Source organism: Temnothorax longispinosus, chromosome 2, assembly GCF_030848805.1.
Source record: "Temnothorax longispinosus isolate EJ_2023e chromosome 2, Tlon_JGU_v1, whole genome shotgun sequence".
NCBI lineage: Eukaryota > Metazoa > Arthropoda > Insecta > Hymenoptera > Formicidae > Temnothorax > Temnothorax longispinosus.
This window is the reverse complement of record NC_092359.1, coordinates 16398878-16424495: the sequence shown is the minus strand read 5'-3', so window position 1 is coordinate 16424495 and position 25618 is coordinate 16398878. Positions and strand designations below refer to the sequence as shown.

The window sequence follows — 25618 nt, the reverse complement described above, 5'->3', positions numbered from 1 at the left end:
TTTCGAACCGGCTATGGCTATGCTTATGTATGCGCTCTTCTACCAGCCCGAAGCTGGCCGAGCCGCGCCGAGTCGCCGCCGAGCGCCCAGCGCACACGTACACGCCAGTACACGGTTCCGTCAGCTGTGTGCGTGTCCCCACCAGGCCCGCAGGCAGCGGGCAAAACAGCACCATTCAACCATTGGCAGTATTGGCACCTCTAGCACATACCTCTAGTCACTGTCGATCATGCTTCTCTCGTATGTGTATAAGAGGCGACACGACGAGCGATCGACGAGGAGGAGAAAGAGAGAGATGCGACCTATGACGCGAATCAATTCTATTATTCCTCAATGGGCACGACGATGAGACGGCCCAGTCGCTCGATATTCCGGCGAAGTGCTTTCTCGATTCGTATAGTCGATATAGAGAGTCGTTCTTGACCTGATTGGTAGTATTCCTTTTTGTGCATTTATTAATAAATACTTTTTCTAGCGCGATACTTTTAGAGAAAGGGATGAATGCGCGTTTCTTGGACAGATTTTATGTTTAGTTAGAAACTTATTTATCTAAACTTTATATAAAATATATAGTAATTTTTGATAGAAGCCAATTTTTTGAAATCTTTACTTCCTTGTGCATAAATATAATATTATAGCTATACCTTCTATCAGCAATCTTTTTCAAAATTGCATTCAAAATTCTGAAAACACACGGAAAGAAAATGAAGTTGCTTCAATTAAACGTCGACGTCACGGGCTGCCACAAGCATATGTAGTTAATTCAACTGGATATTATTGGACCAAATATTCAAATTATTAAAACAATTATCTGATGTTTATTGTTCATTAATATTGATGTTGCGTCAATAAATTTTATCTCAATAACACTGATGCTGTTGATACAAAAAATGATGCTGTTGATACATCATTTTTTTCCGTGTATATATATATATATATATATATATATATATATATATATATAAAATATATATATATATGTAAGAATATGCGAATTCAGTGAGAAAAACAAATTAAACTTATCCAAGCAGAAACTATATATTCGTACAAGTTTTGGGAGAAAAAAAAATTGTAAATATATTTCAAATAATATATTATCGTGTTTAGCAGATAAAAAGTTTTGAAGGTGGACAAAATTAAATCAAATTTTCGGATAAAATTAGCTTTATTAAAATCGTTATGTGAACTTCTCATATTTTACATTCTTCCGTAATACTTTAAATTGGTATGAAAAATGGAAACAGTATCTTATTTAACAATTGATTAACTCCCTAAATAAAAATTCGTCAACGTATTTAGTGTATATAGATAGATATTGCAGTCTGCATAATTTAATGCATTTATTACATATTAATGGCTGAAATATGCTGCACGAAACCCACGCAGTGCGCCCACGTAAATGTAAATATGAACAATTAAACCGTTTCATGTCATATGAAATTAAAAGTTTTGCCGACATCTCGTGCGCGTGTTGCAAAACGCAAATATAGCAAAAAAAATATACATATAGGAAACTTTATAAACGTGATGCACAGCACGTGGATCTACTCAAATACGTTACATGATTGCGCTCGTGCATTTTATTTAAAAGGCTCTTATATACGTATACACAACCAACCAATAAATACATCACAAATTACATAGAATAAGAAACATGTGAAAATATTGTATGTCTTCAGAAAAATCAATATCACACGCATTACAAATTTTCATGCAGTGCGAAGGAAACTGACGCTAAGTTAATCTCGTTATTCCTATCCAACGTATGTAGAACAGCCTTGTTTTTCTCAGTCATGATTTTAAAATAACTGACAAATGCATGCCCTTCATGCATTTCATTTTATCATATAAAAATCTTGAAGTCACTCTGTATGCCTCCCGTCAATCAATATCATTCCCCTTCAATCGATCGACTACCTTCGTCGAATTGGCAAGAAGAAACAATTTCGTTAAAATTTAACTTTTCTCACTGCTACTAGTCTGTTCATTGCTTTGGCCGCTCTTTTTCGGCTTGTACTCCTCCCATTTTCTATGGTTAAGTGTTTGAAAGTCATCGACGTCAGCTATCATATCCAGATATCTCGACAGCTTCAGCAGCTCGAAATCTTTGACTCTGCTGGTGTGAGCGTGTTTGAAGGGTTTTATCCTCAATCCCGATTGCGGATTCATTATGAAATTTCGTCTGATGTCGTCGAACATTATTGTATTCTTCGCGGAGAACTGCTTGTACTTTCCCCAGATAATGCCAAGCGGTTTTACCCCGACAACGCCGTATTTCGGTGTGTGAACGGTGATCATAGCGAGGACGTCCAGGTGAAAGGCTATTTTGTAGTTCGGATGATTCGAAACTCCCAGCAGCTTCATCTTCTCGTTGATCCATCTCATGCTAGTCGCCGACCAGATGACTATGTCGTAATTTTTATAAGCGCGCGTCAAAAATTCATGAAGATACGGACGCATCAGCTGCGAGCCGCTCTCTGCCACTGATCTGTGATCGAACAAAGTGTAATCTATGTCCAGCACAAGGAGCTTCTTACCCTCCCTTAGAGGATTCAGCTCTGTGATCACGTAGCGGTCGATTCGTATCTGAATTTTACGTAGATTTATCTCAGCCTTCTCGATTTCTACCTCCTCCTCCTCTATGTCGAGATCGTTGATCACATCAGGTACGTTCTCGGGTGCTTGACTGACCTCAGCGATATCCTCCTCGCGCGAGCCCATTAACATCAGTTTGAAACCAGGCTTCAGATTTAATTTGCCGATTATGTCCTCATCTTGCGCTGCCTTGCCTAATAAAGTAAAAGTTTTTATAGTTTTTTTTTTTTAGAACCCTTGTGTATTTATATTAACTGTATATATATATTATAAAGTTTTATACTGCTTTTCGAGAATAAAAACAATCAATGAATAGAAATTAAAAAAGTTATTTTAAAAACCATTAGATTAACGTAATCTAATATGCTCTACGAGCTATCTATAGTTTTTTCCATTTTTATGTATAGGTGTAGGAAAGTAAAGAAATTATTTTAAGAATCATAAATAATATTTACACATATATAATACACATACATACACACACATATATATATGTATATACTTGTATTTTATATGTTACACATATATATTATTGTACATATTCATGTATACCTATGTAATACATAAAATACAAGTTAAACAATTTCAGAAAAATATGATAATTAGAGTAGCAAGACATTCTTCACTTCTCTCAAGACGATAGACTTCAAAATAAATGATTAAAATTGCGACAATAATCATTTATCTGATGAAACTGATCAAAAAAACAGTTCAAAACATAACCTTTAAACTTTAGATTCAGCAGCTTCTGTCGCTCCGGACGAACACCCGTTTCCTTGTGTATACGCTCTTTTAGAGTAAGAACCGTGTCTTCCACTTGAATATCAAGGATATCGTATTCCTTTCCGCTCCATTTCACCACAATTCTTAATTCACCCTCCATCCTCTTGTTTTTCCAATCGTATCAATGGAACGCGTGCATCGCGATAGAAAAGAAACCTTCAGATACTCTCGCGAGTGACGAGTGACGCGGTCTCGCGACTGTATTATCGATAACGTCGAGTCTGATTTAAAATATTTTTCAATATTTGATCACACGAACGTCTTATAGTCCGAGAGGTAGCGACACAAAAGTGTCAGCGATTTGATTAGTCTTGGAACAAAGTAATTTCTCTTGTTTTAATAGTGTTGTTAATGAAATGCAGAGTCTGGCTGCGCTGTCTCGCTGGAATGGGCGTTGCGGCGCCTTTGATCTTGTCGAAAAAACACTTATGTTGGAAGAATTTGATTAGTGCTGAGCTTTTATATATTTATTGTTTTTTGTATACAGAAATGTTTTAGAAGAGTCTGGCATGCAACTGACACTGGAAAATGAGTCTGGCATCCTCCCAAAGTCGTTGTAAAAAGTCGATTTGTAGAATCATTTGATTAGAGCTGTAACTTGTCAAAATGGTAGTTTAAATATATAGAATTATAAAAAAATAAGTCTGGCTACTTGTACTGGCTGGAAAATTGGTCTGGCACTCCCTTTAAAGTCGTCTGCATAAGCGCGCCGGTAGCTCGTTGCCCGCCGTATCTGCAATATTATTAACGCATTACTCATTGAAAAAGATTTTACTTGTCCAAAAGGCGAAACGTAAACGATTTCGTGCTTATTAGTAGTGGAATGATGTGTAATTAATTATGTAATAATCAGAAATAAAGTAATATAAAAATAAAGCTATATTTTAAAGTAGTCAACATTATGAAAGTATACGCTTATAAAAAATCAATTAACTTTATTTATTAAAATTATTAATTTATTCATCTGGATAATCTGTAATCAAACTTTCAATTTCTGATGAAATTTTATTTTCATCATCGGTGAGCTCGGTATTGTCGGTATCGTCATCGGATTCTTCTTCGATTTCCTTTGATTGAGTACGTTCATGATCTGAAAATGATTCAAAGTTGAATTTATTATTAAAATTACACGATTTTAATCAGCTGCGATAAAAAGAAAACTTTTACGAACTAAACTAATTAACTCGTTTTATTTGCAAAAAAATAATTATTATCTTAAAATCATATTTCTAAAGTCATGATTAAAGATTTATTAACAGTATTTAAACCAAAATTCTTTATATTTTTATAAACTGAAACATTATAATATTATAAATAAATAATTAGTTATTATAATAATAAGTATCTTTATTAATTTCAAATTATTTGTTGCATCATTATTATAACTTTATTACTAGTTTATTTATTCAAAATTAATTTTGCATTTATTTAAAATAAAATTAATTTATGAAATATACCTTCATTTTCTTCCTCATTCGATTCAAGTAATATATATCGCTCACAAACGGGGGCAGTTGCACTTCTTCGAAACAAGTAAACTCGTACTTTTCGTCAACTTCTTTCCAGCCATTCTCAATCGGAGACTTTGTCATATGCTGCAAATAAGCGTTTCTGCAAATGGTTGCAATGCATGACGCTCTCAAAAGTTGTTGCTTTAATTCGGATTGACATGGAGGTATAGATGACGCATCAAATACAACTTTTGTCGCTGTCTTTCGATCCGGAACGACGTGTCACCGGTCGGTTCCGTTCACATCATGACTGCGGCTCGCTCTGGAGTGCGACTTTTTTAAGATTTGACAATGTTAGTAGAACGGCAAGAACTTTGTGGGTGGCTAATGCAATTTGCGAACAATATAGAAATCTCTTGATAAGGACACAAAACCAGTGTCGAAACGTCGAGTTAACGTAAGAATAAATGTCAGTTTGGTCAAAAATACAACCTGTGTTAATTTTTCACTGACAAAGCAAAGAATTTTGGAAAATATAATGTTTTAGTTTATAAAAATATAAAGAATTTTGGTTTAAATACTGTTAATAAATCTTTAATCATGACTTTAGAAATATGATTTTAAGATAATAATTATTTTTTTGCAAATAAAACGAGTTAATTAGTTTAGTTCGTAAAAGTTTTCTTTTTATCGCAGCTTATTAAAATCGTGTAATTTTAATAATAAATTCAACTTTGAATCATTTTCAGATCATGAACGTACTCAATCAAAAGAAATCGAAGAAGAATCCGATGACGATACCGACAATACCGAGCTCACCGATGATGAAAATAAAAGTTCATCAGAAATTGAAAGTTTGATTACAGATTATCCAGATAAATAAATTAATAATTTTAATAAATAAAGTTAATTGATTTTTTATAAGCGTATACTTTCATAATGTTGACTACTTTAAAATATAGCTTTATTTTTATATTACTTTATTTCTGATTATTACATAATTAATTACACATCATTTCACTACTAATAAGCACAAAATCGTTTACGTTTCGCCTTTTGGACAAGTAAAATCTTTTTCAATGAGTAATGCGTTAATAATATTACAGATACGGCGGGCAACGAGCTACCGGCGCGCTTATGCAGACGACTTTAAAAGGAGTGCCAGACCAATTTTCCAGCCAGTACAAGTAGCCAGACTTATTTTTTTATAATTTTATATATTTAAACTACCATCTTGACAAGTTACAGCTCTAATCAAATGATTCTACAAATCGACTTTTTACAACGACTTTGGGAGGATGCCAGACTCATTTTCCAGTGTCAGTTGCATGCCAGACTCTTCTAAAACATTTCTTTATATAAAAAACAATAAATATATAAAAGCTCAGCACTAATCAAATTCTTCCAACATAAGTGTTTTTTCGACAAGATCAAAGGCGCCGCAACGCCCATTCCAGCGAGACAGCGCAGCCAGACTCTGCATTTCATCAACAACACTATTAAAACAAGAGAAATTACTTTGTTCCAAGACTAATCAAATCGCTGACACTTTTGTGTCGCTACCTCCCGGACTATTATTGCTAAAAATGATGAAATATATGTAGTAAGATAGTACATACATTGCTTCTAAAACGTTGTGATTTATCGAAATCACAGACGAGATAATGAATATTGCGAGACTAGCAAGACGTACCGTAACAAGTATATGAGCAGTGCATCCATTTTAGAAAGAGAGAAGAAGGTTCACTAATTTAGAGGATTCAATGGGTGAGAATAATTTTTTATTTAGAGAGCTGTGGGATATAGTATAAAGTGCGACAATAACACAAACAAAAATAAACTGTGATAATTAAATTTTATTATATGATGATTATATGCATAAAACTTAATTATTATTATAAATATATAAAATTTAATATTCTTAAATTTTAAATGATTTTTTCGATAGTTTATAATATAATCATTGCATGTAGGGAAGTGGTGCGTTCCTGAAGCAAAAATTAAAAATTTGCGCTAATTAATAATAAGGATTACAAAGAGAAATATATAATATAATATACTTATATATAAGATAATAAAATTATAACAATAAATCAATTTAAAGGTAATAAAAAGATAAAAGATAAATTGTGCGTTTTGTGCCAATGTATGTACAAGTGCGAGGACATCTTTAAGATAAAAAATTGATCGATTGTTAATAAACTATTATTCTATTAATGTAATGGATCTTAATTAAAGCTTGTCCTCGCACTTGTATATTTTGGCACAAAACACAGGGACAATTATTAGGAATTTTTATTACATGTATACAAGTACTCGAGGAGATACTTCGGTTCAAACGGAGCATTTCCAAGTTCCGACTGTTAACAATCTATAATTTATTCTTACAGTTAGAAATCTTAGAGAGTGTCCTCGCATTTGTATATTTTACCCCAAGACACAGGAATTACCATTTTCGTGAAAATTTTATTATATGACCTCTTTTATCTTTTGTTTATTCATTTACATTTTTTTGTAATATTTTTTGTTTTATACATATATATGTACATATATGTATATATTTCTTTTGTAATGTTTTTTAAAATTAGATCATATTTGTAATTTTTGCTCCAGGAACGCTTCAAACTTTTAGCTACACATATAATCGTATTTGTCAGAAACGAAATTTGTAACTTTATAAAAACATGTCAACAACGTGAGCGAAATGATTTTGTAATAAGGATACATTGACGAATTTTTATTTTATTATTGTCAAAATGTTTAAAGTACATATATAAAATTTGCTCAATCTAATTAAACTGAATTAATTAAATAATTTAAATTAGTCTGCAAAATGTCTAATGTTAATACTGCACTTGAATCATATAAAAGAAGGAAATAATAGAAACAATACACACATATGAAAATGTAAGTGTATATATCTCTATTTCTTGCGCTACCGCCTAGTTCTGATGTAAACGTTAACGATATCGTTGCGTGCTTTTCTATGGTAGGTATATTATATTATATTATATCTGCGCAAAACACGTAATGATGTCGTTAACATTTACAGAATAGGCCCCTTAATGGTCAGTTTAAAGAAAGTTTATATACCCCGGGAAAAAATGTAGGAGATCTGACCATGTCTGATTTGATAAAATGAGATACAACGAGATCTGAAATTCAAGTAAAGTCAGATCTGATTGGATACAATTTTATCTCGCCAGATCTGCATGGCCATATTTAATCACATGCAGCCAGATATGTTGAACTATAATCCGATCTCACCAGATCTGACCATTGCTGTCGTTCGATATTGAATCGCAGATTCAATCGGATCTCTTCCGATCTAATCGGACATTATCTGATTGCTTCAGATCTCCTGAAGTACGAGCAGACATTATGCCTCAGATCTTGTCGGTTCTGAGCAGACCTAGCTAGACATATCTTGATCTCACCAGATAAGACCAATCTTGGCTTACAAAGTTGTGTTGCTGATCCAATCAGATCTCTTCCGATCTTGCTGGATCTGAGCAGACCTAGTCAGACATATCTTGATCTCACCAGATAAGACCAATCTTGGCTTACAAAGTTGTGTTGCTGATTCAATCAGATCTCTTCCGATCTTGCCGGATCTGAGCAGACCTAGTCAGACATATCTTGATCTCACCAGATAAGACCAATCTTGGCTTACAAAGTTGTGTTGCTGATCCAATCAGATCTCTTCCGATCTTGCCGGATCTGAGCAGATCTCGCCAGTATAGAACTTATAAAAATTTTGTTCTCAAATCGACCATTATTAATTTTTGCACCCAATGTTGGACATTATATCAAATATAATATTAACTCTGTAAAGGGGAAGCTTTTAAATAATTTTTGGTCAAAAAATCAATTAATTTTTATATTAAAAACAGTTTTCTCAATTTTGAAACATTAACATATATATACAGGGTGAGTCATTTTAACTTACCATCCCCAAAAACTTTTTTATTTTTAATTTGAAAAAAAATGCTTTTTTAAATATACATATATTTGTATTATAATATTAATATATTATATATCGAGAGAAATTATAATATACCTAATATTAATAAAGAAGCAAAAGAAAGAAAGAGAAAAGAAAATATTTTCTTTCGATAGAAGATTTTTGCACTTTACGATTATAGCTCCCTCCTAATTCATATATTCTCCGTGCTATATGAAAAATGATTCCGATATATATTCGCAAAAGTATATTTATTTTTATTAATCTTTAATATTTTTTTTGTTATAGTACCACTATGTCGCGCAGTATGCTGAAGGATTCGCCGAATGCGGCGTTGGACAAGACTTTGTTGCAAAAATATCTCGATCTGCCCCAGCCGGAAAATGCGATCCAGGCGAAGTACATTTGGATGGATGGTACTGGCGAAGGTTTACGTAGCAAGACCAGAACTTTGAGTTCTGTGCCGAAACATCCTGCCGGTAAGCATATTAATAATTTGATAGATGTTAAAATTTCATACATTTTATACTCAAATTATAATGTTTCGAAAATAAATCGAGGTTTACAGATTAAATATGCTAATTACATTACATACCAATTATTTGTTAATAATTAGAATGTCTTTTTTTTTATTAAAAGTTTGATGAAAAAATAAAAGCCATTAATGGATCAAATCGTATCAATATGGATATCGATAAATGGCAACACCTCCCAAGGAACACATCGCAGTCAAAATGACATCATTTTGACATCATAGTTACATCACGGCAGAAAAAGTCAATATGATGATTTTTGGTTACAAAATTTGACTGTTTATTGACGTCAAGAAAACGTCTTACTGTATAGTAGTAGTATGCATAGGGATTCAGTATAGTAAATTTTTCTTTACTATGGTATTAGAAGAGGATATTAAAAGCAGATCACATATATTCATTCAGTGAAATACATATGAAACAAATTTATTAAATACATATGTTAAATATACATGCATTATATAACATATATATATGTATATTTGTATATCACATGCGCGCAGTATATATTAATATATACTTACAAAACTACATACATACTTATTTTTTCTTTTTTGCACATTGTTTTTTGCATCATATTGTTATAAAAGAATATTAAAAACTAGTATTAAAGACTGGAAAATTGAAACTGAAATTATATATTATATACGAAGAAAAAAGTCGTCTATGTCTCAAATAACAAGAAGCGTAAAAGAATGATTTTGAAAGGTAAACAGTTAATACAAAAAAAAGCGATACGTCTTTATTGCACATAGACTATTAATGTAAACCATTATTAAGGTAAAAGTAAAAAAAGTCAGCATTTTCTTCACCAAATGTACAGAGGACAAACTAAAAAAGGCACTAATCTTATTTTTATATAGTATATAACGTTCAAAAATAAAAAAAATTGTTTGCATTTATACCACACGCTGAGCACTGGTGCTAAACCAACGTTTCACGTAATCTTCAGGCTTCTTTAAGTCGACTGTTTTACCAAATTTCTGCAGAATAGCAGCTGTAAGGAAACATATATATCACTATTCAACAAACTTGTCGCTTTTGAAATACAACGATAAAGTGTTATTCAAGGAGGTACACCACAGCTGCAGATATTAAAATATCTGTTTTATTTTATTATTAAAAACACACAGCTTTTCACTTGTATTAACAATATAGAAAAGTGGTGACCATCCTCTACTTAATTTTTATAATATTTATCATAAAGAAATTAATCCAAATTGATGCAGAAAAAAATAACAATTTTTAATTGATTTAAAGAAAAATTAAATTACAGAATCCATTTTAATAATTAATTTAAAAGATTATAAAGAATAATTAGTTAATGTAGAATAAACAGTTACAAATAATTTAGTCAACACATTTTCAACAAGTAAATTATTTACCTTGTATAGTCTCATACGTTTTACTCTTGTTGAAAGCTATTTTGGTTTTCCGAGTACCTCCCCAACTAATAGATCTGGAAAAGGAATTCGTGATCACTTTCGGGAGTACAGACTGCAGAGCAGCAACTTCTGAATCTTTGTTTTTCATTTTTGCCGCAAAAAGACATCTACCTGTACAATTGTAATTTCATAAATGAAATAACATTATAAATATTATTTTAATCTTATTGATACAGTAACAGGGCGCAAACGGAAAAACATAATTTTGGGGAACTAAAAATCAAGCAGACTGCTAAGATATATTTACCACGTATGTAAATGCATCGTCATCTGCGAGAATTTCTTTCAGTTTTTCCCACTCCTCTTCTGTACGTAGAGGAAATGCTGGGATTCCGTGTGGTCGCTTCAATTTTATTTCTTCTGGAAAAAGTTTTTTTATGATACGGTCTAACTTATGTTCCAAGTTGTCGAGCTTGATGCGTTCTTCTTCTTGAATTTTGACAATATTGTCAAGAACGTCCCACATCCACATGATATCTGTGCTTCCTGGAAATAATAGGAAATGCAGTTTATTCAATCAATTTCATTCTCATCTTAAATTGACATGGAAATGAAAAAAAGTACTTACTGTCATTTCCTTTTCCCTTCTTGCGGGAGAAGTCGCCAGAGCCTTATCAAAAATATATCGTGCATAGTTAAAAACAAATTAAATAATTAGAAAACAAAATAAAACATTATTCTCACCTCTCAAGAACGATTTTACGGTATTTCTCTTTACTGAGTTATCCCTATTAGCAAGGTCTTGCTATGCAGACCTGTGTTCCGTCAAGTTCTGCATATCATTGCTATCACTAAGTTCATTATTGCTTTGGAAAACTTCACTTCGGTCCCTTTCACCTCCCAGCTCATGCAGTGAAGAGGAAAGACTTTTAGACTCTGTTGACGTTTGTGTTGCGGGCAGCATCTCTGAATGAAAAGTCATATCTAAAAAAAATTGAGAAAGTGTAATTATAGATTGTATTGTCTAACTCGCAAGAATTCCAAAGCTGGCTGAAATACTATCACATTTTCTCTTTAAACTCATTACACATTACGGATGAAGAATAGAAATAAGCAAAGTGTATTAAATAGTGTAAATGACCAGCTCTGCAAGTGTTCGTAACAGCGAATGAAAAGGAAATGTTCACCCAGCATGGGGAAAAAGTAATCCAGGAAGCATCACAGAAATACTACTCTCGTGAAAAAAAGGAAAAACTCACCGTCAGTATTCAATGGAGATTGACACAAGTTTTTGGAGGCATGAAGATCTGCATATTGTAGTTGTTTGCACAAGCTCGCGCACAAGCCTGAACTCTAGAATTAGATGAGGAAGGAACAAATCATAAGAATCCGTTTATTGAGAGAGAGATTGCATTTAATAAATTTAAGTACTTTGAAATGACTCGAATGGGCAGAACTAGACAAGAATACCAACATTTGTTGCATAGGAGAAGGGAAACTGCCCGAAAACCTTCCCAGTATTCGTGAACAAATTATTACAGAGATTATATAAAATACAATAGAAATACAATAAATGTATAAAACAAATAAAAGAAACAAATCAATAGTTATTATAGTACAGTCCTTTCCTTGTATTGATGACAAAATAAAAGTTGAATTCACTGATTCATTTCTTTGTTAGGTAATCAGGTTAATCATAAAGGAAATATCTATAGTATGTAATCTCAGAGTTTCTATTGACTTATTTAAAATAAAGAAGATCACTTAATATCAAGAAAGGACTGTTCAACGCGTAAATCAAATCAATAAGAATATAAATTTCAGTTCGAACATCGTTGAAATAGTTACTGAATTAATGTATCAATCTTTGAATTCTTAATAATAATTACTTTTTATTGGCCTTTTTCAATTTACCAGATATAAACAATTTGTTCTAAAACAAATAACTCATCTTCAGCAAAATCATGTATTAAATCCAAAAGAATAAACCATCAGAATTTCTCATATTCTAATATGTATAGGCCTTCAGTTTTTTGGTGATTGACACGTTAATTCACATTAGCATAAACGGAATATTTGATCATTCAGAGTTCGCAAAATACTTAGTAGAACAATTATCAAATCAATGAGAAATAATTCTTATAGAAACGCACGGAAATGAATAATATGTAGTTTGATAATAACGCAAGAGACGATTTATATGTTTCGCACGGAACGCAGTTTCATTGAATACTTATTCAAAGTGAATGTAAAGAATGTTCGCAAAGTAACGCAATAAACGATAAACGAGATTATAGAATTGATTATATCGAATTGATCGCTCAAAAGAAAGAAGTAAAGTTTTGCATTGAAATAAAAATGATTTGAAACTAAAGAATTAATTAATGAATGGACTTTTTATACTGAGCTCAGTGTTATAAAATTGACTCGAAATTAATTGTGCACAAACCTGAAATAAGAGAGGATGTTTTCCTCTCAACACGCGAAACTTATTATATCTCCTCTAACTAGCAAGGATAACCCTCAGATGAGCTTAGGATCCTTTGATCAGGATCCTCATTGTAACGTTAGATGAAATTCTAACGTCCCTCCTCAGAATTATGAGATAATTGGTTACCTTGTGAGAAAAACCAGATGAAAACTTAGAGCTAGTCTTACAGACCGCGCAAGAGATAAATTTCCTCTCGATGTATAAGTAGCTGCTCGTATTCAGCCTGAGCAGGATTCCTCGATCGTTCCAGAAAATGGCTTCCTTCCTTCAGTCGTCGAAAGGGCTCTCTCGAACGTTGTAGCAAATGGCTGCCTTCCTTCGTTCCACGTGCCGGCATGGCTCGCCGGGATGAATATTCCTGGATTCCTCTCGGTGACGATCGTAGTTTAACGTATCTTTCGTTGATTAAGATATTCGAAGTAATTAATTTACTACGACACAAGTAACGGCAGATCACAACTTAACGACTCGATTCTTAAAGGATGACGCAATATATATTTGATTCGACCGTATGCAACGCACGATGTTTTACGCGCGAGCTCTGCGAAACGAATGCTCGTTCGGCCGGGCTGCGCGCCCCTCCCAACATGCTCGAGCATGCGCGGCACACGTGTGCCTCGCCGCCTGGGACGCAACGTTGTCGGCGCCGCTCGCGCGCTTTTTCCGAGAACTACGTAGAATGCGCGGCAACCTATTGTATTACAACCGCCACAGATGGCCGCAAAAAAGAATAACACAATCTCTCTCTCTCTCTTTCTCTTTCAACTTCAAACAGTAGTGTATTGGAAAAATCGGTGAACGGTGAATTCCCCCCGGCGAAAATGATCCCAACAAAAAAATCCGAAAAATATGATCCCCGATTAAAATAATCCCAACAACAAAAAAATCCCACCCATAAGATCCCGAATAAAATCTTCTCTCCGCCAAAAACATCCTGTTCATTAGCCTTCCAGCTCAAAAGCAGGTGTTCGAAATCCGTCAGGTGGCCTCAGTCAGCGTTGCTAGTGCTACAATAATATTGTGTGTCTTGTGTGCGCTATTGACTATCGTGTGTCGCGGTGAACGTTGAAACTCTCCCGGTGACTGTTTGTCGCATATTTCATCAAGTGCCTTAAATTTGCGAGGTTGTCTGTTGAGAATGACGCTGCATTTTGTGACAAACCAGAAAGGCGGGGAAAATCTTATTCATCGCGGATACATATATGTATTTCATCGTGAGGGTGCTGGAAAATTTATCTGGCGATGTGTATTACATAAAACCGGCAAATGCCGTGGACGCTGCTATACATCCACTAAAAATAAAAGAGGTATGTTACTATTGCTGTGCGCGACAGTGAGTGCTCGACTTTATTATTGATGATATAAATGAGTTTATAGGTAGAGTAACAGAGGAATTTGATCACTCTCACGCGCCGGATCCCGCCAAGGTGGAGGTGATGAAGGTAATGGCCAAACTAAGACAGACAGCAAAATAAACTCGAGAGCCGACAGGAGTCATTGTTGCTGCAGCCACTACTGGAGTGTCTGTGGCAGCTAGTGAGCAGCTTCCAAGCAGAAGAGATCTCAGCTGTACGGTTCGCCGCATTTGTCAGGTTGAGCAAAATGTATCACCAAATCCCACCACTATTGCTGATTTTGTAGTGTCCGATGGTTATCGCAACACGTGGAAGAACGAGCCATTTTTGAAAAGTGACTGTAGCATTAAGGCAAAAAAAATTGAAAGAATATTGATTTTCACAACAGAACGGAATCTGAATGTATTACGCTCGTGTGATGTGTGGTATGTTGATGGTACATTTCGCGCCGTTCCCAACATATTTTATCAAATGTACACCATACATGGGGCTGTTGGAGGTGAGGCGGTGCCGCTTGTGTTTGTGCTGACAACCGGTAAAAGCGAGAAAGTCTACACGAAAATGCTGAAAGAGTTGCAGTCAAAGGAGCCATGTTTACAACCGATGACAGTGATGATTGACTTCGAACGCGCATTTATCAAAGCAATTACCAAAGTGTTTAATGGCGTCACTGTTAAAGGGTGTTTTTTCCATATGTTACAGTGCATTTGGAAGCACATTCAACAATTTGGATTGCAATCAGCATACGCTCGTAGTGGCGACTACGCGTTGAATCTCAGGATGCTAGGTGCACTTGCATTCGTACCTCCGGCTGACGTGGAAGCTGCATACGAGGCATTAATTGCGTCACCATTTTACTCCGAGCACGCTGGCGAATGGGAAATGTTGCTTTCCTACATCGAAGCAACTTGGATCGGTACTATGAATCGACGTAAAGTACGAAGTGCTGCTTTATTTCCCATTGCCTTATGGAATCATTACGATACAACTGTTCAAGGTGGAGATCGTACCAACAACGTCGTTGAAGGTTGGCATAACGCCTTTAACACTCGTGCTCAAGCGGCTCACGTTACTCCATGAAGATTCATCGATTTAATGCGTGATGAGCAGGCTCTTAACGATTTAAAGCTCGAACAGATACTTCGAGGTGACGCTCGACATATGAAAAACAGAAAATGTCAAGATCGTAATAGGCGGCTGCTTAATGTTGTGGGCACCTATGGTCAAGGTGACGTTGTTGATTACTTGCGTGGCGTTGCCCATAACTTAGGGCCAAAGCACATATGACAGTCGTAGTCGTGGACGTAAGTAACGCACAAGCTTTTGCGTATCCTGATCTGTCAGGTCGGGGATTACGACCGTCGTATATCGCTACGCCATGTTATGTGCTTTGACCCTTAGCTTATTAGGATTGAGGATCATTAATTGTTTGGTGTAATGTTCCTGATCATAATGTATATTTGTTTGGAATAATGTATTATATTTATTAAATTATTGCTGATCATAACAATTTTCTGCCGGTGCAATGTACCTGATTATTTACATTTGTTTGGTATATGTATGTATTATATGTATTATATTTATTAAATAGCACAATACAACGATACACGTGTGCCTGATTATTTCTTCAAGAAATGTGTTCTACGATTCTTTGGCATCCGGGATATATATACGTGGGATGTTGTCAATTTGGGGATTGTTTGCATCTGGGATATATATGCATGGGATGTTGTTGATTCGGGGATCTTTTTGGTGGGATCTTTTTGGGGGGATTTTTTTGTTCGGGTGATTTCTTCGGGGATCTTATTGATGCCAACCGGAAAAATCAGTAGCATTTGCGTTTTCTGTATTTGCAGGGCTCTTTCCACGATTGCGAAGAATATCTGTAGCAATATAAGCCAATTATAAGGCATTAACATTACTCATATAAATATAATATGATAAAAATGAGGGGGCATATTCACAGTTATGAGTCATGTCAGTCAAAGATTTAAGGGGTTAGTCTACTCTAGATCGGGCAGAAACAGGCGAATTTTCAGGAATTAATTTCAGACAAAATATTGGTGATACATGAATGATTTTTTTTTTCATTATCTTTATTAGGGTTTCAAGAACATGTACAAATTTTTTGGTGTAAAAAAATTTCAAAATGGCGATGAGGCACTTCTTCGCGCGCAATTATGCTTTTCAGACGGTGTACATGGTTTCTGAAATTTGGGTAGTCTGAAAAAAAAAAATATGGTCATTAACTATATTGTATTGTCTTCGGAATGACGGAGCTTTTTTTCTTTCCTCGTTTTTGGCGTCAAGAAAAAAATTCTTGAATTTTTCACTGCATTTTTGAAAAATTCAGGAATTTTTTTCTTGACGCCAAAAACGAGGAGAGAAAAAAGCTCCGTCATTCCGAAGACAATACAATATAGTTAATGACCATATTTTTTTTTTTCAGACCACCCACATTTTAGAAACCATGTACACCGTCTGAAAAGCATAATTGCGCGCGAAATTGCCTCATCGCCATTTTGAAATTTTTTTACACCAAAAAATTTGTACATGTTCTTGAAACTCTAATAAAAATAATGAAAAAAAATTATTCATGTATCACCGATATTTTGTCTGAAATTAATTCCTGAAAATTTGCCTGTTTCTGCCCGATCTAGAGTAGACTAATCCCTTAATTTATTACCTTCCGATTGTGATTTTTCAAGAGACACTTTTTTATTTACTGCTTTGATAAGTTTCTTTGCGGTCAAGACCTTTTTTTTGTATTCGAATTACTTCCGTTGCCCTTCGATGCTTTTATTGGATGAGAAACTTGGGCTTTCAATGCAGCGAGCTGCTCTCTGATATTTACTGCAGGAGCTGGTACACTATTTACTTGAGAGACATCCTGGCACTTTTCACGTTCCTCGCTTTTTGTACGTTGCATTTCTCGACGGGGTTCTCTTGCAACCTGCAGTTTACATTTTTTACGCATATTTTCCGATTCCCGATCGTCATCATCAGAACTCTGACCAACATCATCAGAACTCTGATTCTGAAATTTGACTGGAGGTTGGACGCTTCCGCGGCTTCTCGTAATCAGTCTTTATGTTGGAGTCAATGGGTTTATCTTCGGCGGCCAATTTAGCAGCTTTACTTGCAAGGTTAAACGTTTCTAGAAGCATGAAAAGAAACAGTATAATTCAGTATCTATAAGAGAATCCAATACATTACAGTTAAGCTCGTATCAGATTATGAATTAGGATTGAGAGTGAATTAAAATTTTACCAAACAGAGTAAAGTTTATTAAACTTGGGATTCTTTCGTATTGAGTTTTTTTCATTATGATTCGTCAAATTTCAATCTAATTTCAATCTTAAACCATACTCTGATACAGACTTTAGGCTACTTACTGTAACTGTGCAAAAAGTCAACGTTACATTCTTCCCAGTCTTCTTTCACATCCACAAGAGACATTACCAGTCTCGTAAAGCATTTTGTTTTAGAAGGATACACGACAGTCTCTTTAGATTCATTTAGCCATTTAGTTGCCACCACGCATGTACCACCATCCGGCCAAACAACAACCGAGAACTGTTATGAGACAAAGAAGCAAATAAAATAAATAGGAAATACCTACTTATATATATTCGTCTTGATAAATTCCACGAGCAATAAAAATTTATTTTTACTAGTAAAACCGTTGCATTATATATATATATAATGCAACTGACAAGAGCACATTCAGAGTGGCATATATGTCAAGCTCAAAAGAAAAAATTAAAAAATAAAAGTTTATAAATTGTTTCATCTAAAAAGTTCTAAAGCGAAAGTGTAAAACATTGACGCCCATGTTTTACACATGACGCCAGTTTACATCGCCCATGTTTAAGAAAGGCATCCTATCTTCACGTCGCATTAAGTAAGAGGAAAGGTAAAGGGTTCTTACAGATAAAATTTTACTGTAGTTTAGCGAAATGTCTCACCCTTACTTTATTGTGACCCAGTATGAACGAGCGGAATACACAGATAACTATCATTGGCATCAGGAATGAGAATGCATTTCTGAAGAACTTGATAATAGGCCAGATTTTTTCTGTTTCCTCAAGTTGCGATACCTTACAGATGCCTATGTCTGTGGAATTGATAGGAAATGTAAAGAAATCACAAATGTTCTTAAATCTGTGTCCATGTAAAGAAATTCGTGTGCCACGAAAGGGACAAGTAATTTTTGAGAGGACGACTACTTCGCCATTTTTTGACTGAAAGCAACAATCTGCTTCTGATGTGGAAAGTGTCATTCCGTGCATGGTCAATTTAGAATAAACCTCTACTTCATCATCTCCCTCGTAGTGTTTTTTACTTAATTCGATTCGCTCTTCGTCAATCATATCTTTTTGCATAAGTCGGCCTCCTCTTTCAAAGTTTCTGTTGTAAAGTTGCTGAAGAGGCATGTATGTTGCTCTTAGGCAACGTTTGATGACACCCAAATAATTTTCATACTTAAATGCACTAAAATTACTAAGAGCCTGGTAAGTGTGACATTCTGTAGGTAAATGGCAGAGTACATGAATATAATAAGTAACAAATTCATTTCCAAAAATGTCCGCAGCATGACGAATAAATGCACGGAGAAGAACGTCTGCTGTTTCAATCATACTGTCCTTTTCAAGTAAAAGTGGGCTCGAGAGAATATACACTCCGCATTGTAGAAATAAGTAGTTTGTGTATAAATTTCGACCCAACGAGCTGAAAATTTTTATTCCATCATATAAAAGAATTCTCCTAAACTCTGATGCCTTATATTTTCCGAAATAAGATAAGTTACGAGGTCTTCTGCAGAATTCGACCGGAATATGAGGTTTAATTTCATTAATTGCCGCGGAAACAGCAGCTCTATCGCGCGGTGAAATTTTTTCTCGATTTGGCCCTCGTTTTCCCAAAACAAACTCCAGCCACCGCTGAAAAACTCTGCTATACAAAAGATGCATTTCGTCCAATCTAAACTGAGACACCATACCGATCCCAATTTCTTCTAACGGAGACGTGATGTCAGGAATATGATGGTCAGCGTCTACTTTGGATCTAAATTCTTCATCGTTACGAAGACATGCATCATGGTCTAAAAAAACTTCCCTGTTTTTATAGCGGACTCCAGTGATATGGCACTTTTCACAAGCTTTTCTTGATGTGTGCCCTTTAATGCATTTTATAAATGCTCTTGCGGGAGCATCCAAAACAAAATTTCGTACTTGAACACGGTACGTAGTGCCTTGAAACATAATTCCATTTATCATTAAATTGGAAAGTTCGTCAACAAATTGCGGCAGGAAAGGTTCTAGTGGAGGTTTACCCTCCCCATGGTAAACTGCTATTATGAATGGCTCCTTCTCATCCACGAGGCAACCCAAGATTGGCCAGAATGCATCACGGGAACTAGGATATGATTCCAGACCGTCAATGTTAATATCAAACTGGATACTCTCTCTATTAGATAAGTATTTTTCTGACAGCCGAGGTACAACACTGCAACCAATTCCTTTATACCAGAATTTGCCGTTTCCCATATTCACAAGATTTGTACTCCTAGGAGTTTTCAGTAAAGTTCGGTAGGTCCTTGGTAGAGTAGGGAAAACAATTTGCAATACTCGGAGAAGTGCATCAATTTTTTTGCAGGAGACTCCTCTTATTTCCCATTTCTTCAATTCGCAAAGAATATAAGCATTCCTCTCTTCATTATCATCGCGTAAAGCACACAGATCTTCAATGTCAACTACTTCAAGAGCATCAATAGGCTCGGAAAAATTTGATACATGCTCAGCGTCACTGCCACAAGAGCTGCTCTCCTGTGTCTCGGTAATGCTAGATTCTTTGTCACTCTCCGGCTGATTTATTATATTTTCCAGCTCATCATTATACCTATCACAGCCAAATTCTCCGTCCTGTTCATTTTCGCTCTCAACAGTACTGCTACTCGAGAGAGGCGAGGAGGAATGTACGACACTCCTAATACGCTGCTGCAGATTCACAACACGCAGACGATTTGCTGCCCTCGTGTCAGCTTTACGGCTGATTTTTCTTTTACGATTCTATATAAAATACAAAGAAAAATAAGTATACAGAGAAGATGCTTTCACATGATAATAACTTCAAAACTTCAGTTATTAAAAGTCTGTAAAAATTTTTCAATGTGCATTTGCCACTTATTATAGTTAAGCTTCTTTAAAATTAAGACTTCACTATACAGCTGATTAAAAATTGATACATCAATTTGAATATATTAATGCCTTCACACATAAAATGCATCAAATTTTGAAATTTTAAAGCGTATTGTCTCTAGATATTTGTGCATTGTAATTTAGAATCGTGTTTGACAATTTAAATGTTATATTGGTTTTATTTAATTAATTTATGTCTGTCATATCACATATATATTACATTATTTTAATATCTTTTTAATATCTCTAAGCGTCTAAGATATATAAAAGATGTTATATAATAACTGCATTCCACACATAATAAATTAAATAATAAAAGTAAAGTTTAAGATTTTGTAGTAATAATGTACGAATATTAAAATAGGATGTACCTACCCAGAATGATCAAAAATTGTTTTCATACAACGTTTATGTATTTAGACATTAATGCAATAAATTGTATAGTAATTGCCATAACACAGTCTACACTTGCAAAAATATCAATAATCTTTAAAAAATTGTGTACAGAACATATAATATAATTCTCAATAATTAATTAAAATTGTCTTAACATAATAATTTGACGAATTAAAATCATGTATAAACATAAAAAAATTTTGATTTTATTATATCTCGACACAATTTTAATAATTAAATTATTATTATGTTTAAACGTAATATAAAAGAATTCAATAAATTAAACTAATGTTGCAATTATGTCAACACACGAATATACTAATAAATTGTATAATAATAAACCAAAATGTTCTATAATATGATATTATAATTAGGTAAATAAAACTCATGTGTAGACAAAGTAAAAATTCAATAAATAAACTGATGCGAGAAATTATGTATATATAATAATTAATTAAAGTATGCTTTAAAATAATAATTAATTGATAAATTAAAATTATGTCTACATAAAAATAATACCAAACTTCTAGGGCTTACAATTAGATACAATAAAAAAATAAGGAATTACATGTAGGAAACATATATATATATATATATATATATATATGTATAAAAACTCAGGTATATTAAAAGAATAACGGTATTCTCGGGTATTCTATTATAACAAACATGGTCAATCTCGAGCTCTGGAGTCACGACGCTTCCCCTTTAATTTCTATCCACGAAGAGTGGAGGAAAGAGGCTTTTTTGTTGGATGAAGTTGAGCAGGCATAGTTGTGGCTTTGCAGTCGGGAGCTGGAGGTTGACCATGCCTGGTCTAGATCATGAAATGCATGAATCATCCTTTAAAGAAGCCTTATGCAAAACTTGAATTTAACCTTAATTATTACTTGAATATAGAAACACGAGCAAAAGTTAAATAGAATACAATAAAAAGTCGTATATACACAGCTTTACTTACTGGTTTTTCTAATACGTATCCATCTCGATATTTTCGATGAAATATATATATATAATGCTCTCACAAAGGCCGTTTAGACGTACGTTGGATGGCGAGAATCGAGAATGGGCGGGAAGCGATACCGTTGCAAATAGGTTAGTATTTATCGCGTGACGCGTGCGCATGATGACAAGAGCGACGCGATGGCAAATCTGCTAATCTTTCGTAACAAAACGTAGCGACAGATGATTGGCTGCCGTATATAGCAAACGTATGAATACACGGCAAATTCAAATGTGCTAATCTCATTTGAGAGATTTCGAGTTGCGATAGAGTTTTCCGATTGTATTATTTAAAAAGCAATTCCACTGCGAAATTAATTACCACAATACGATGCTCAATAAACAGAATTTTTACAGACTGAAAAATATATAATATGCTTATACGTATACTAAATAAGTATAAATTAAAATATGATAATGAGAATTGGCTATTTATAATTGTAAATAAAATTAGCATTAAAGTAACATATATTAGGGGACACACATTTATGAATAATATAATTATGAGAACTTTTTACTATACTTCCAGAAAATTTTCAAGCATGGCATGTAAATTTTGAGAAATCATCTTTTCGTCATTGCAGCATATGCACAGACAGAACATTATATTATATATATATAGGTATATATATACAGGGTGACCGAAAAATCGCCTACTCCACTTCGGGAGGGAGGTGATTCGGGACCCAAAAACAAGCAAAAAAGTTCATACAAACATAGGTCCGAAAATGAGCCGTTTCCGAGTTATAGCCACTTTTATGTTCAAAAATCGTAAATTTTTATTTTCAATTTTTTAAAATTACAATTACCAAATTCTCTCAAGTTTCTGTCTACATTTCGAAAAGACGCTATTCCCGGTACATCTCGATTTGGAAAAGACTGGATGTATAATCTTCTTGCCTCGGCAGCATTACTTTGAGCAATAAGACCATACATAAAGATGTATATCAGCTAATTCATTAAAACTTAAACGATCCATTGATGAATACGGAAAGATTAGATACAACCTAAAAGTAAGGTGTTGTTAAATAATAATTTGAAACTTATTAAAAAGCCGTGATTTACTTACTGATTTTGAATAGGCGTGAAAACAACTGATTTCAAGTAGCCGTGAAAACAACTGATTTTGAATAGCCGTGAAAACAACTGATTTTAAGTAGCCGTGAAAACAACTGATTTCAAGTAGCCGTGAAAACAACTGATTTCTTTTAAAAATAATGTAATCGTATTTACAAATATTGAAAAATTGAAAAAAAAAATAAAAAAATTAAAATTAAAAAAATTAAAAATATTTAAAAATCAAAATTTTTAATTTAAGAAATAATTAAGAAAGAAAGATGCTAAGCAGATTCTAAATTACGATTTTTGAATATAAAAGTGGCTATTACTCGGAAACGGCTCATTTCCGGACCTATGTTTGTATGAACTTTTTTGCTTGTTTTTGGGTCCCAAATCACCTCCCGAAGTGGAGTAGGCGATTTTTCGGACACCTTGTATATATATATATATATATATATATATATATATATACATAGGTATATATATACATGTGAAAGTCACAATAAAGTCAAAATGATGGTAAAATGATGGTAAAACATTTTGATATAATTTTGACTTTATTATGACCGTCAATTTTTCGTCATACAGAAAATGCGTGACCATTTTGAATCAAAATACAGTCATTTTGACTATTTGTTGACTTTGGTGTGTTCCTTGGATAGCGCTAATAGCGCGCTCCCCGAATCCAGCCTATTCATCGCACGATACTGTTATACGTGCAAATCGGAAACGTACCTCGAGTCCAGCTCTTCTGCGATCAACGGAAGTCGGGATCGAACGTGTCAGTCGTCACTTTCTGCCAAGCGTAGAGAACCTTCTGTTCCGGCAGCGGTGCAATGGTAAAGCCCCTTGCACAATGCCAGGCAACAGGCAATAGGAACAGGGAATAGAAATCAGAAATCATGTATAAATGCAGAATAAACAGTGACACAGGCAATAGATACAGAGTTTCCGTCACGTTGGAAATTCTGTGCCTATTGCCTATTGCCAACCAATCATAGCATTTGAATTTTTTAGGTTGTAATTAACGATTTTTTGGTTATTTCCTGTTCCTATTGCCTGTTGCCTGGCATTGTGCAAGGGGCTTAACACGATGTAGGGATACGAATCCAGATAAGAGCACGAAGCAATTCAAATTCAGTATATCGCCGGCACGATTATACGGTGTTACTGCCGTTTCGCGTACAACGCGCGTGCGGCTCGTGCAAACGTTATTAACGCGCGGCCGCAATCGCGCGGCAGAAACGCCTCGTGTGAACAGGCTCCTTGATCTCAGTATCAGCTCCCTGCCGTCAATATAAAAATAAAAAATAATATAATAGGTTTATTAACCTGTATGTATAAACACTCACGTAAACGTAGTAAACAGTAAATAGGTTATTATAACCTGTATGTACATATAAACACTCACGTAAACGTAGTAATAAACAGTAAATAAAATAAGTATAATAGTAATTAATCGTCGCGTCGCGTAAAGAGTCACGGTCGGTCTCGCTCCGCGTGTACTTGGCGCGAGACACTACCGTGTTTCTTGATACTTGATATGTCGTTGCTTCCTATCGGCTTAAGCATTACGTTGCATAAATGCAGTTATGTAATGCATTTTTTGTCTTTTTTTCTTCATACTGTATTTTACTTGATTCTTTTCATGTATCACATTTCTTCCTTTTCGTTTAATTTGATACTTGTAGTAAAATTCTATTTTACAAGTAATAGAAATATTCTTTATCGGTCGGGCTATAATTCTATGCCTAAAATGATATTTTTGCAACATACAATCTTTTGTAGCTTAGCAAACTGCACGTGAGTACTGTCGGTCTTGAAACACAATCTCAAGTTAAAGACAAAATGTACACGTAATTAAGGGGGAATATACACCTAGAAAGTTCGAAAAAGAGATGGGGATGATATGGGGATTCCAAGCAAGATGGAGGACTTATATTATGGACCTGGAATCGATGATTCTTATGTAAGTTGAAAAATTTCGCGATTTATTCATTGTTCAATTTTCAAACGCGTTTTTCTCGAAACCATGTTAAAAATCGGTGACCAAAATATCTCGGCAACCACTGAACCGATCAATTTGAAATTTATAGTGGTTATTCTATACATAATTATCTAGTCTTTGTCGTATGCTTTTTTTGAAGTAAAACTTCTTTAGGCACGGTAGTGAGTTCGATTCGCGACACGAAAAAGTGTAACGGAAGTGAAACTTCTTTGGTACGGTAGTAAGTTTGATTGTACGACACGAAAAGTGTAACGAAAATTCGACCAATAGGCGTACGGCGTTAGCAGCGAGACGGTTCTTCTTCTGGCACGGTAGTAAGTTCGATTATGCGACACGAAAAGTGTAACGAAAATTCGACCAATAGGCGTACGAAATAAAACTTCTTTGGTACGGTAG

General features: G+C 34.4%; 2 protein-coding genes across 4 annotated transcripts; both read right to left on the bottom strand.

Annotated features, from left to right (window-relative positions):
* Window positions 1–1146: 1146 nt before the first annotated feature.
* Window positions 1147–3684, bottom strand: Ublcp1 (Ubiquitin-like domain-containing C-terminal domain phosphatase 1). The gene is made up of 2 exons (XM_071798002.1): window positions 3319–3684; window positions 1147–2789 (listed from the first exon to the last, which is right to left on the bottom strand). Exons 1-2 carry the CDS (start codon window positions 3476–3478, stop codon window positions 1957–1959), a joined length of 993 nt encoding a protein of 330 aa, XP_071654103.1. The 5' UTR covers window positions 3479–3684; the 3' UTR covers window positions 1147–1956.
* A 5753-nt stretch (window positions 3685–9437) lies between these two features.
* Window positions 9438–24934, bottom strand: LOC139825344 (uncharacterized). Of its 3 annotated transcripts, XR_011735511.1 has the most exons (8): window positions 24626–24925; window positions 23950–24500; window positions 11971–12064; window positions 11456–11695; window positions 11340–11381; window positions 11019–11257; window positions 10712–10882; window positions 9438–10323 (listed from the first exon to the last, which is right to left on the bottom strand). XR_011735511.1 is itself a non-coding variant. In XM_071797997.1 (6 exons), the coding sequence occupies exons 3-5, from the start codon at window positions 20104–20106 to the stop codon at window positions 17581–17583; spliced, it is 1896 nt and encodes a 631-aa protein (XP_071654098.1). In that variant the 5' UTR covers window positions 20107–20628; window positions 23950–24500; window positions 24626–24934; the 3' UTR covers window positions 14991–16440; window positions 17244–17580. The 3 variants fall into 3 exon arrangements, 1 of the variants encoding a protein (XP_071654098.1); XR_011735512.1 differs by lacking the exons at window positions 23950–24500; window positions 24626–24925 and adding an exon at window positions 13161–14935; XM_071797997.1 differs by lacking the exons at window positions 9438–10323; window positions 10712–10882; window positions 11019–11257; ... (1 more) ...; window positions 11456–11695; window positions 11971–12064 and adding exons at window positions 14991–16440; window positions 17244–17714; window positions 17953–18133; window positions 18526–20628 and having other exon boundaries at window positions 24626–24934.
* Window positions 24935–25618: the final 684 nt, after the last annotated feature.

Coding starts and splice junctions, on each gene's coding strand:
- Ublcp1 (XM_071798002.1), bottom strand. CDS start 3,478: ATGGAGGGTGAATTAAGAATTGTGGTGAAATGGAGCGGAAAGGAATAC. Junction 2,790..3,318: donor GCTGAATCTAAAGTTTAAAG/GTTATGTTTTGA, acceptor TTACTTTATTAG/GCAAGGCAGCGCAAGATGAG.
- LOC139825344 (XM_071797997.1), bottom strand. CDS start 20,106: ATGGGAAACGGCAAATTCTGGTATAAAGGAATTGGTTGCAGTGTTGTA. Junction 18,134..18,525: donor TGGGTCACAATAAAGTAAGG/GTGAGACATTTC, acceptor GTCTCATAACAG/TTCTCGGTTGTTGTTTGGCC. Junction 17,715..17,952: donor TGACTTTTTGCACAGTTACA/GTAAGTAGCCTA, acceptor TCATGCTTCTAG/AAACGTTTAACCTTGCAAGT.